The sequence below is a fragment of the Gallinula chloropus genome, assembly GCF_964237585.1.
Source record: "Gallinula chloropus genome assembly, chromosome: 2".
Taxonomy (NCBI): domain Eukaryota; kingdom Metazoa; phylum Chordata; class Aves; order Gruiformes; family Rallidae; genus Gallinula; species Gallinula chloropus.
Window position 1 is genome coordinate 80,353,770 of NC_140086.1, and position 13,763 is coordinate 80,367,532.

A 13,763-nucleotide genomic window follows, 5' to 3' on the forward strand; every position below is an offset into this window, starting at 1 on the left:
GCAAATTTGTTAACCCGGGTAAGACAGGGCTCACCTGCACGGGAAATTTAACTGCAAGGCGACTGAGGAACTTGCTACACAGGAATTTCTGTTACTCGTGCAGCCCTTCGTGAGCTGACATACATAAAAGCAACAGAAAGGGGAGAAAATCAGGACCTGAGCACCCGACTGGGAGGAAGCCACCCATGTTCATGAGGGTGTCGGGAAGAAAAGGGTATTTGGCTGGCTGATGTTTCCAGCCACACAAGCAGAGCCCTGGGACAGCTTCATAACAAAAGTCACTGAGGGACAGCAGCCGATCTCCAAGGGACCCCAGATACAGCTAGTGAAGGATTTATGTTACAGCATCATGGATGGGGTTCTGAACCAAGACGACTCCGATCCTGCCTCTTTTTACACCCATTCACACCTCAGCTAGGAGTTTTAATGTTATTTTTTTCTCAAATGACACTAATACAGGAAACAGACATGCCTCATGCCTGGAGATACAGCAATTGGATGCAGTTCAGTAAGCACACAGAAAGAATGCACATCCAAGTAAGAGCTAGCTGGTGTAAACATACACTCAGGAGGGAGAGTGTTCTTTAAACATGGAAGACAGTTTACCTGAGGTTGTACACATGCAGAAGAGAGAGCTGGCTTGTGGAAATGAAGTACAGTATTTGAATCAGAGAGAAGAACCAAAAGTTTTTCTTCAGCACCTTATGATTTAAAGGATTCAGACTTCAAAATAATGGAGGTGACAGAACTAAAGCTGGTGACAAAAGCCAGCTTCCGTAATTGGCTGGGAAAAAAGCCTCTGACCGATGATAAAGCAGAAAAATTAGAAACAAAGACCACAGAACTGATGTTAGGCTGCAGTAACATGGACTTGATGATCTTAAAGGTCTTTTCCAACCTTGTAATTCTGTGATTGTGTAAGTCACCTCTTTAACGTATTACTGCAGTATTAATTGTGGGGATTGAACGCTTTGTAAGTGAAATCCCATTGCTCTTGGCCAGGCATAAGATACCTGGCTGAATGCCTGTCACAGCACAGAACGCTGTATGAGAACAGGCTGCTTCAGTGAATGTGCCTGCTCTAGTTGTTCACAGGGAAAACGATCTAAATCTGCCTTGTAAAGCAGCAGCAGCGTGAGACCTGACACAGAGCTCGCGTGGATTTCCTTCTTACTGTCCAAACCTCACCCCAAAGCAGAGGCACTCACTGCCTGACTCTGACACGCACAACCCGCCCGAGCAGCCACGCTGCCCAGCCCAGCCCAGGCCACCCACTGCCCAGATCCTTCAGCCAGCAATGAGCAGCTGTGGGCTGAGCTACTGCAGCAGGCTCTGGAAGGAGGCTTTTGGTAGACTCATGATGCAATGCAGCGCCTCAAAGCCTCAACAGTGAGCAAGGAAGGAACACTGAATTGTGGTGAGGATGCTTCTGATGCTGTGGAAGGGGAAAGAGCGTCATACATTTGAAATATGCCGGTTCTGTTGACATCAAGCTGGCCTACCAACAGAACACCAGTGTCCTGGCATTGCCAACGGCCTCACACAGGCACCTGCCCCTGTCCCTACAGCCCCCCTGGAAGCAGCTGTCTGCTGGAAGAAGCATTAGCCATTTGTGATACAGTACAAAAAGAGATGGTCAACCAACAACAGCAAATGCCACTGCCAATGGTTTCGGAGCAAATACAGGATTTGACACACCAGAAATCCAACTGCAGACGCACTTAATTTTCATCATACGTCAATTTCACTTATTTTTCATATTGCAATATGACCTCATCCTGAGCTCAACACATTCATTAAGTGGATTTCCGCTCATCATAGCTGTCTCACAGATACTGCTGAGACTGGACTGATTTGTTTTACAGTGGTGCCTGTGAAATACCAGTCAGTTTTTGGAAAGAGAAAAAGCTGTTATTCGATTAGTTCTGTGTGGTTGCCAACATGGGTCTCTAATAATTCATTTGCTCGGCAACTACACATTTGTGACTTTATTAAAAGCAAGCATTGAACTGGGGTTGTTCAGTCTGGAGAAGAGGGGGTTGAGGGGAGACCTAATTGCTGTCTACAACTACCTGAAAGGAGGTTGTAGAGAGGTGCAGGCCAGCCTTTTCTCCCTAGGGACAAGTGATAAGACAAGAGGAAATGGTGTCAAGTTGCTCCATGGGAGGTTTAGGTTGGACATTAGGAAAAACCTCTTCACAGAGAGGGTTGTCAGTTGTTGGAATGGGCTGCCCAGGGAGGTGGTGAGGTCTCCATCCCTGGAGGTATTTAAAATATGGTTAGATGTGCTGCTGAGGGACATCCTTTAGGAGTGGATGGCAGGTTAGGGTGATGGTTGGACTTGATGATCTAAAGGGCCCCTTCCAACCAAGACAATTCTGTGATTCTATTGTCCTCTTTTTTATGAAGATTAGACCAAATTATTAGTGCACTTGGTGCACTAGTAGGTAAGTGTGTTTAGTTAAGCAGGAGCACAAGTGAACCTCTGCTTGTGCTGCCCAGACCTCTTGCTTCTTCCCCCCTCTTAGAAGCACCTCCAAACGGAACCGTTGTCCTTTACCTGCTCAAACATGAAGGCAAATTCCACGCTATCTTTTGGGACGTTTTCTGTGTCCAAGAAACAGTAGAGCTTGAAGTAGAACTTCCAGTGCATGTCTCCAGCTTCAGCAGTGGCAGCAAGCCTGCAGGGATGTGTGAAAAGGGAGAGATCGATCGGATCTGTGAAATCAAACTCCTTTGGAAACTGACACCTGAAAAATCTAAGGCAGGCATCACCCGAATTTCACTTGGTTATACCTGCTATCGGCCCAGCTTTGCTGACAGGAGCTTATTGTTCTCAGCGGTACAGCTCTCTGATGTCATTTGGAGATAGATACAAATAGATACACCTGTGTGTATGTGGAGCCTACAGCAAAATCAAGGCCTTAAAAACATTGGCTCAGTTCTCAGTCAACTGTTTCTAAGCCAAATGCTCTTAATAAACTTTTATTTATGGCTTAGTAAGATGCTGATAGAAGCAACATTACCAAGTCCTGTTATAAAATGTAAAATGTCCTCCAGGCATTCCTTCCTCCCCTGGCTGTGATGGGACAGAGGAGGCTGACTGCCATGCACGTAAGGCAAGGATGGCACGCAGGTATTTAGGCTTGTTTGACATTTTCTTACTACAGTGGGCTTAGTTTTACTGGCAAGAAAAATGTTGTGAGCTGCACTGAGGTGACTTCCAGGTGGAGTTTGGCAGCAGGCAATGTCTGCCTGCCTGGAGTTCAGCTCTCCCGTACTGGGGCAGCCACAGTGCCAGCAATGGTGGGGGAAAACTGTACTGGTGGGAGAGAAAATGTGGAAATAGTGATGAAAAATTACTAGGCTGCTGGTGTCAAGGCAGAGGAAGATCAACCACGAGTGACTAGGTGGCTCATTAATTCCTTCAAGAAAAGAAAATAACGATGCTTTTGTTCCAGAAATGGCCGTGTGTGCGATCCTGTCGTGCCATCCCAAACCAGCAAGAGAGAGAGAAGATCCAGCATTATCGCCACTGGAAATGCCTTTAATTGCTGGTTATCAGAGTGGTGAGAGAGAAGGGAGGAGGAGGGGCACACTCACTTTTCAAACTTTGCCAAGACATCAGCCACGATGGTTCTGCTTTCGATGGCTTTATCAGTAGTCCCATTGTACTCAAACAAAGCGAACATGTTCCGGCTGTCCTCCATGGCCAAGCCCCGGATTAGCTTTTCAACCACCTAAAGAAAAACAGCAGGTGAAGAACACCATGGGATGGGGAAGCAGCACCACAGAGCAAGACAAATAAATAATCAGAAGGAAATTGAGACCTAGGCTTTACATGAAGACTAAAAATGTTCCTAACACGAGTTCTCGTCAGCAGTACTAATTGTTGCTCCAATTTCACTTCCATTTTTATACTAAATAATGCTGATTTTTTCAGAATACACGTGTGCTACCACCTGGCTGTATTTCACCCCCTGTGTTTCACCAACTTGGCAAGGGGCTTCCAGCTTTAGGAAGCACCTTGGCTCTCGTGCACACCAGTATCTACTGAAGTTACTCCAATAATGCCTATACTGAACTGCTTAAGTCTGCCCTGTAATTTTTTTCAGCAAGATGGGGATATATTTGGGTAATCCTCTGCAGAGTAAAGACAGTGTTTATAGCAGAGATTTCTTCAAACAGGCCGGGGAGGGAAGGAGAGCTCTGTAAGCTGTCCCACCCCTGAAAGCAGAGGCTGGTAGAGGAAGGCCTCTGCACCTCCCAAATTTAATGCTATGACCAGCTGGAACCAGCACGTGAAGGCACACACCGGTTTTGTGCCAAAGCCGTTCGTGTCACCACTTCTCACCTCTCCGGCTGTAGTGTGCGAGTTGATTGTGATCTTGCAGGACCCCCCACCGTGGCAGTAAACCGTGGATGTCATTTCCTGCCTGCTGATCAGAGCTTCAATCTCATCCCGCGACGGCACAAACTCCCGGCACTTGGTTCTCTTCAGAGACTCGTAAGTGAAAAGTGCGTATTTCTCCATTTCGGTGCCTGGAAACTGGTCACGGACCCTGGGGGACAAACAGTGCAGTGCTTTAAGCTGCCAGTCTGTGAAATGGGAACTTTATTCATTTGAGAAGGGATTTTCCCCCTGGAAGTTCTTCTGTAGCCAGGACACTGCTGAACTGCAGTGCTCCGAGCTTTATCTTTACTGTCAAGGAAAGCAAACTGGCTTGTGATGTACTGAGAGACGACTTGTCTGCGTTCATCGCTGGGTTCTATGAAGGTAATGGAAAGCAAAAGCTGAGCTGCCTTTATAGCATGAAGTACCCTGGCCTTGTAATGACTCAGGTTTGACAGCAAGGTAACTACAGAAATTCTTGTCATCAGCTCCCTTGTGTCAGGACCAGCTGTTACTGAATGGAGACAGAACTGCACTAAGGTACTTCAGAAAAAGGCAATAAAACCTATTTTTGACTGCTCGGTTTCGTGGCAGTGTCACCTCAGGTACTTGATTTCTAGGCCTGCTCTTCTTAAAGATTCTCTCTCGACTCACTGTCAGCAGTCAGCACTACGAACTCCGCTCTCAGCTACTGAACTCAGGAAGCTTTCAGCAGGAAATACTTCCCTAATATTCCCAGTGTTTACATTCCAGGTTCCTAGAGCCACTGAGGCTTCACTTCTGTGAAGAAGTACAGTGATCTGTGATCCCCAAGGCACAGAAAGATCACTGCAGGATTACAGGGATGCCGTAAGCAGAAGATGTGTCTGTAACACCGAAACCAAACACATGTTTTACACCAGAGGTACCAATACAACAAACGTTGTGTCAGCTGCAGGTTTTGTAACTCTGAGACCAGTCCATGAGCCGAGTTAAACTGAGGAAGCGAATCAACGTTGGCTTTTTCTATTTTAACTGTTACATAAAGTGACTGGCATTTTTTCACTGCTCTTGCTTTGGTTGAAAGGTTCATCTTCAACAGAAGCTCTTTACAAATATTTATAAAATAATTACATTTAGCAAAGTGATTTACAAAGTCCACGCTCGAGCACAAACACAGACATGACTCTCAAATCATTGAGAACAGTTTGCAGTTAGAGGACTAACTTTGCTATTTACACACTCCCTGCATTCTGCTGCTGCATCACAGCAAGAGGAACTCCACATTCTGTCAAGATTGAGCTGTCAAGATTTAATTTTGTATTTTTAAATGGTGACTAATGTCTTAGAATTCAATTTGCAAACAGATGTTTCTACCTCAAATACACCTTTAAACATTCTATGCTCATTAATGTGCGTGAAGCATACCCCAGGAACCTGAGACAAACGGGATGAAGAATGTTTCAGTTGAGAACGGGACCTGGGGGTACTCTCTGCCAGCCTTTTAGCAACATTGACCCCCCCTGGGTCAATGCTAACAAATGACACATTCAGTTTAGTGGGATTCTTCCAGTGGGAATAATTCCACCTCGACCCAACAGTTTTCTTACAACATTTTTTTATTCTTTTCTTTTTCTGTTTAGATCCATGGCTTGGCACCACCAGTTCTCTGAGGGAACACACCCTGAATTCTCACTTTGAGATGTTTAAACACCGTTCCGGGTTGTGGGGAAGAAAAGAGTGAGGGAAGAAACTTCTTTTCTGGCTCGAGAAGCTGCTCACCTTTTGAGATGGAACTTCAGGTATTTGAGGATGCTGCGGCTTGGCAGAAACGTGCAACTCATGCAGGTGAGGATTTGCCAGCTATAGAGGTTGCCCACGCTGCCTGGGTTAGGCACTTTGTTGGTCTGCTTGATGAGCTGACAGTAGAGCTCATCTCGAAGAGGTCGTAGATCATGTCCTGTTTGGAGGATACCTTGGATTATAGGGATGGGATCGGACATAGACTCCAGCTGCTGTAAAGAATTAAATATCTTGATGGCTTCATCCTGCAGAGTTGTGTAGCCTTTGTCTTTCAGCACTACAAAAGAAAAACATGGAGAAAGGTGTTTACAATGAGGAATCACTCAGGCTTAATACAGGAATTGCTTAGTGTCAATCTATGACCCTTTCTGGATGTTAGAATGGATCTTTTCCATTTCAAATGTATGATGCAAACTCCTGAGTTATTTTGCTACTGAGATTTGATCTGAAATTAACAAAATTGCATGTTGACATTTTCTGACAACATAACTTAAAGTGTGTCTCTTGCTTGATCAGATTCTGTTTGATGGAGAACCTTCCTTCCAGAGCAATCGGCACTGCTGACGTGTCTACCGCTTTTTCACTGTCACAAGAAAGGGGAAATCTCATCAGATCATGAGTGAGGTAAAGCACAACTGCATTACAGAATGTGACCAAAGTATACGGTGTCAATTTTGTCTACAGCAGCAGCATTTCAGTGAAACCCCAAAGCTCCTACTCAACTAACTCACTGCAGCGAGACGGCAGCTTGGTTTTGAGCGCTGGAAGAGGCGGTGGTGGGTTTCTGTACCACAGGTTATCAGTGTGGGCCAACAGCTCTCAGCCTGCTGAAAAAGCACCGCGCCGTTCTTGGGGTCACGATGTGAAGAGATGGCTCTGACGCCTGCACCAGTTCGGCCCAGTAACCACCAAAGCACAAACCAGTACGAACGTGCCTGAGGAATATGGAGCTTCAAACGTGACGTGGCATTAACACAGGAACTACCTGGGGCTCAGCAGCAAGTCGAGGCAATAACTGACCATCAGTCTGTCGGTGGAGCTACGTTTAGTATAGAGAGACTTTGGCAAGACTTCCACCTCAGGGGAGCTGGCTGCCTCTGTCCCTGGGGCGTACAGAGCAACCATGCTGCACAGCCAAGCATGGGGCAACCAGCTCAAGTGCCAAGAACACCAAAACTGATCCTTGCCACTGCACAGGAGAAGGCAGAACGGGAAGAGAGATGAAAGGTTTCTCCTAGGATTTACCTTTTCCTTGGCATTTGAGCAGGACATCGCTTGAGTCATCAGGAAGTCTCCTGAAATACCTTAGCTTTTCATCAGCTGTGACCTCCCACCCTCCTCCCAAGGATGAAACTTCTGACCTGAGTCCTATCTTGCTTAATATGCAGTTGCAAAGTAAGATAAGCAAATCCATTTGCCAAATTTGCAGCCATCAATAGCTCTGAACCATTCATTCAGAACAAACTTGTACGTTAGTGCCTGAGCCGAGGGTACTACAAGACACGATCACACCTCTTTCAGGAGCAAACATACCATTACTTTTTAAATCATGCCCACTCAAGTCTTGTTTCCTGTAAGCCATGCTCCTCAACACGACTGATGGAACTTACAGGTGCTAATTGGAAGCTGTGGCTGCTGCAGCCCCCCACATGGGGTAGCAGGAGGCACCAGTGGTTTGAGAATACAATTCAATGAGCCCCAGTGAATCGGGCTCAGTTGCTTAATTCAGTGCAAGGCTTTTCCAGCTCGGTGGTCTGAGCTGTGCTGCTGAGGGTAACAGACTCCTACTGCCACAGCAACAGCGACCTTCCCTTCTGTCACACCCAGGCAGGAGCACAAGCCCTGTGCTAGACAAGCTGTTGTCCTCTGCCTTCCAGAAGACAACGTGGAAACTTCTCTGCTTGTAATACAGACATCTATTTTGCCTTCCATTACTTCACCACAGCCCACTCAAAACTTGCCTCCCCTGGTTTTGTCTTCCATAGGGAAAAGTGTTCCCACGACTGAAAAACTTACAGTTGAGATTGATGTCCCCATAGGGCAGTGGCAGTAACGGCGAGTGCAGTGGGTGATGAGTGTAACGGAGAATAGGGTTTCTCTTGTAGATCTGTTCAACCACATCAGCATTCAGGCAGTTCTCCTGTTGGGGCAAGGGAAAAACGGGATTTGTTGTCCTGTGTTAACAACCACGCGATGCTTTCTGCCTGTAGGTCAGCTGTGAAACAAATCACTCATCGGTGCTACCAGGACAATTTGGTGCTGAACCCAGCCGTGGGTATGGTGGCTCCCACACCTCCCTGCAGGCTGTGAATGCTCAGCCCTGGCTAACCCCAGGCCTTGCATAAGCTTCCTGTACCGGTGCAGTAAAAACCAAACCACAGCAGAGCTGCAGGAGACAAAAATGAAGCTTCCTACACGTTTTTGAAGCGTGTTTTCATTTCACAATCGTATTTACTCCAGTATCTCATAAGGGGAATTAAGACATCGGGATTCAAGTTTTATTTAAAAAGAAATGAGGCGAGGTGGCACCCTTTAAGGGAAAAGATTAGTAGTGGTTTCCCCCCACTTGCCTCCTCTCTCCTGAAAATCCACCAGCAAAAACCTCCAAAAGGGCATTCTCTGGCTACACATGCTGGGTCTCCAACAGGGGCCTAAAGCTGGAAGCACTAGTTGGGTATGGTTCCCATCATGCAGAGGCAGGAGATGCTCATCCTGTGCTATCACCCAACAAGAAATGAACCATAAGGAGAAAAAAAAATGAATTCCAGGATCTGCCTAGCCCATGGCCTGGCGTGCTGCCCACCACGGATGCAGACAAGCAGGTCTGCTCACTCCTGAGCCCGCACACGGCGCTCTGCTGCCTGGCGCAGCGACGTCTGTCTCAAACCAGTAAAACTTGTCACTGGAGGAAAAGTTGTCCCTCTTGCCTTCCAAGCTGCATTTCACACTTTGCTCTTTTACTGTTCAGATACAAATTCCCTTATCAGGGCAGTGAACATGTTCAGGTGCCACAATTTCCGTCCACGTCGCTGTGTGATGAAGACTCCCAGTTTCTGCATTATTACCCCATATGGCATAGCCAGCATAAAAAAAGGGAGCCCGATTTCTGACACCGAAGCAACCGCTCTTCCCCACCTCATGGTCTCCTTTTTGGACCCACCTTAATGTCCTGAATAAGTTGCTGAGTTGGTGTATCAATCGGTGCCTTCGTGTCAATCACATTCTGGATGGCACTTGACCAGCGGGTCGCCTCGTTAAGCAATTTTGTATAGAGCCGGTAGCAATGTTTGCGTCCATATACAGTGACGTTCCAGTAGCCTAGCTCAGCAGTAAGAGTTATTGATCATCAGTAACAGTTATTAATCATAGAAACCATATCTGTAAGAATGCCCCAACTTCTACCTGAAAACAGCTGTTGTGTCACCAGACCCCGTGTGCTGCACTCTGGATCCCACTGGCAGCGTTTCAGGAACTGAGATGATGTGTGACTAATTAAGTACCGTGATACAGATACTATGGGAACTAGAGGAGATTCTCTCCCTTTAAATAGCCTAGGAGTGATCTCTGAGTACACCCTCCCATTTTAGCACGGGATGCTGGTGGCTGCTTGTGGGCCCCACTTCTCCGGTCCTGGGGTTTGTCTGTCACAGGGAAACCCAGGACTCTGGAGCCTGTCCTCGCCCCGCGGCACGGAGCGCGAGCTGCCTCTTCTGCAGCACCGCCACCGATTTCACACCTGTGAAGCATCAACTGAGACACTCAGGGCATTTCAGTTCAAGCTCCCTCTCTGCTTTACTCTGCAGGCTCTTTATGAAGCAGCTTCAATTACACAAAACCTGTTTCATCTGTCACTAGCGAAAGCCTCTTTGAAGCGCCAGTGACCCCGATGAGGTTCCGTGGGGCTGTCAGCAGCCGCTTCTCACTGGCAAACAGCTGCTGCCGAGTTCAAAACCGGTTCTGAACATGCACGGGGGAGCTGACTCAGATGTAGTATGTAGGTTACACAGACTGGGCTCTTACTCCACATCTCCCTGTGCCAATTTTAGCTCTCATAGTTCCTCAGTACATAAAATATCATATGTTTTTCCCCAGGTATTTGATGTGTAAGTGTTCACAGCAGCTTAGCAGCAGTTCAAGTCTGTGATAATGTGAACGTTGGTGAGAACAAGTTTTACCCCTGGACACGTTACTACTTCTGGTTTTTGCCCAGGAACTTCCTGTAAAATGCCTCAGTGACTTAGGAACTGATTCACTCATCAAACTGCAACCATAATAATCCATTTAAAACATTCTTATGCTCTGTTCCTTGCACCAATAGGTAGGCAGGACAGAAGGCAACTGAAAGCATATATGAACAAGACCAAACAATTAATTACCTGTCTCTTTGAAGATTTTTTCATCAGGTGGGACCACGGAGCAGAGGCTGTTCAGGACCAGTGTACCCAGTTTCAAAGCATTCTTCTCTGAACTCTTATAGTAGTCCAAAGAATTGTGTGTCAAAACAAACCAACGCTTCTTCAGCTTCAGTGAAGACATCTTTGGGTTGTTTTTTACTTCTTTGTGTAGCCATCCTGTCAAAGACACGGTCCCAATCACAATTATGTTTTTAATCTTTTTTTTTTGTTAAGTAGTTGAGTGAATTTAAGTTGCTGAAAGTTAGTTGTACATTTTTAACAACAAAAACAGGATGCGAATTCAACAGGCTGCCCAGAGAAGTGGTGGAGTCACCATCCCTGGAGGTGTTCAAACAATGTGTTGACATGGCACTGTGGGACATGGTTTAGTGGGCATGGTGGTGTTGGGTTGACAGTTGAACAATTTTGAGTAAAATTCTCAAAACTGAAATGATGGACTATATAAAATCCATGTAAAACCTCTTCTACTTTGATGTTTTACCTAGAATAATTCTTTTCTCAACTTACAAAAACACCTTTGTCATTGTAGCACAACAGGAGCATAATTTCAGCTGTAACAACTCATGATCAAACTGCACCATGCAGCGACCAGGCTCCAGCACTGCCACAATTATCGCCCAGACTGTGTGGTGGGAACAAACCCTTTGAAGCTTAATGGCTGTTAATGACTCTGTTAGTGCCCCACTTGGCTCTTACCCCTCACAATGAATTCTTGTCCCTCCACTCTAGTGTCCCCCTTCGACCTCTGCAGCAGTGTTATCCAGTGATGCATCTCTTCAGGAGTGTCAGCATTACAGTGAAGAACACGATTAGCTGTGATGATCACAAATGAATTGGGTCTACAAAAGTAAATGAAGATTGAAGAAGCCTTTACAACCAACATACAAACTGGTTACCTCGCTCACCATTACCATAAACACTACCCATGGCTTTCCTTTTCTATTGAGACAAAATACTGCCCACCTCAAAAGCTTTTATTTCAACACCACTCAACCTGAAAAATATTAAGCATTTTTGATAAGACTCAGTTTGGTTGGATTCACACCAAAACGCTGGGGCTGTGAGCGGTGGGGAAGTTCACATTAAATTGCACCTTGTCCTCTTTCAGAATAAACCTCTGGTGAGAAAAGCCTCTGATCTTTAATCAGCTTTGGATGTGAATCAGAACACTACTTCAGGGTGAGACCTATCCAGAGTGTCTGCTTCAGCAGCCACGTTAGCTACAACCAACTGCGCCTCACAGCGATGCGGAGCGAAGCAGCGTGTGAACACAGACGCCTCTGTCTGTAATGCAGCGTGACCCGACCCGCCGGGACCGCGGTCTGTGTGTAACGAGAGCCTGGCTTCCACCCAGCCCCGCACCAGGATTCACTGAAGCATGAAGAAGTGGCCCAAGTCAACTGTTTCGATGGGAGAGGCAGGTTCTCCAGCCTACAGACACTTGCTTTAACCCTTTGCCGTTAGCTTTTCCATCCTGGAGCGCACACACACACACACAGACACAGACACAGACACACACACAGACACAGACACACAGACAGACACACACACAGACACAGACACACAGAGAGACAGACAGACAGACACAGACACACGCACACACACACAGAGGGTCTGTGCCAGACGCAGGAACCAGGAACACGAGAAGCTCCCGGCCCTTCCTTCCTGTGACGGTTCTGGCACGAAGGGAACTGGGCAGAAATCAGAACCCATCAAAAACCTGTCTGTGGGGATGGAGAGGGTCACCCAAATCCAACACCATTCCCCAAAACCGGTGTGTGCCACGTGGAAGCTGGCGGGATGACGGGATAAAGAAAAAAGTAAATGAAATTATTTTGTGTCAGCTGGGTGAAGGGAGGTTACGGTAAGTCAAGTGGCATGAGAAGTGTGCAAGTTCCCTTCAACATTTCGGTCACGCTTACTGTGGTGCTGAAGTGTTACACTGTCAGGAGGAGGGGTGGGTGAGGAAACAAGGGGGCATGTGAACTGACCAAGACTTTGTCCACCATGCTGTAAAACGTGTGAAGAGGAGGCAGCTTTAGACTTGGCTACGTGAAGCGTGCTCCAGAAAGGCAGATGATGGGATACACAGGACAGAAGGTGTAGATGAGCTGGCTATAGCAAGAGCACTAAAACAGGAGAGGCCTACGCTATAAACTGAGGTAGACCAAGCTATCGAACAGGAGGTCATGTTCAGCAGTAGGCAACCTTCCAGGCTCCTCCCTCCTCCTTCTCCCCAGTTTAGGAAAATAATGGAAGCCCTATTCTTGGGATTCTTTCCAAATACAAATGCTCAGCTTCTCTCTCTTGTGCTTGAAATTGTGGGTTCATATGTCCCCAGATAAAAATAATCTATTGCCTGTACTGGTCACATTCGTTTCCTGACTGAAAAACTTCCCATCACTGATTTAGACTCAGAGAACTGACAAAAAAATTACAAGGAAAGGAAAAAAACCCAACAACCCTGTGTGAAAAATGCTTACAGGAGAAATGCCTTCCTAACTTAAAATTTTGAAAGCTTGGGATATTGGTATGGTATTCCTTAGGAAACCTGGGCTTATAATCACTGGTACTTGTGGTATCGAGGTCTTGACATGCCACGGACAAGTAGCTTACACCCAGCTGTTCCACACACATGCAGGTAGGAGACTGACATGAGCCCCCACAGTACAAATAACACCTCAGCCAGGAATCTTGTAACCAGTGTCATATCCCTAACCCAGTTTACTTTTCATCCCCCCAAACACCATTACTAGATCAAGAATTAAGAATATCCTGGCAGTTACTCTGTTGTGCTGCACTATCTTCTTTGTTACAGGGTATTTTTATCCTGAGAAATAATTCTCATCCCCACAGAACAAACATTCTTGCATATGAGAAGCTGAACAGAGAATTTTTACATTGCTAAAAGATTCAAAAATAGGCTGTCCTTTTCCAGGGGCATTACTTTTGTAAATGAAATCAATATTTCACCTTGTACTTTGGGGTCACTTTAGTAGCCAAACAGTTCATATATGAAGCAGTGCCAAGGAAGTTAAGAAAGTCCCCACAAAACCCACCACCATTCATTCCTACTCCACGTTTTAACTGGTGGGGTTCAGTCCTGTCAAAAGGGAGGCAGCAGTGAACCACTTGAATGCAGGGCTGGTCAGTAGAATACAGAGACTGAAGTA

At 46.3% G+C, this 13,763-nt stretch overlaps 1 protein-coding gene across 1 annotated transcript in view; it reads right to left on the minus strand.

The window, feature by feature from the left end:
• MYO10 (myosin X) overlaps window positions 1-13,763 on the minus strand; it is a gene marked incomplete at its 5' end in the record, with an annotated part of 165,443 nt that overhangs the window by 1,815 nt on the left and 149,865 nt on the right. Inside the window, 8 exon segments of the mRNA XM_084280357.1 lie at window positions 2,561-2,681; window positions 3,604-3,740; window positions 4,355-4,562; window positions 6,155-6,452; window positions 8,192-8,315; window positions 9,336-9,493; window positions 10,552-10,746; window positions 11,287-11,429. Coding sequence (XP_084136483.1) covers window positions 2,561-2,681; window positions 3,604-3,740; window positions 4,355-4,562; window positions 6,155-6,452; window positions 8,192-8,315; window positions 9,336-9,493; window positions 10,552-10,746; window positions 11,287-11,429 — 1,384 coding nt within the window.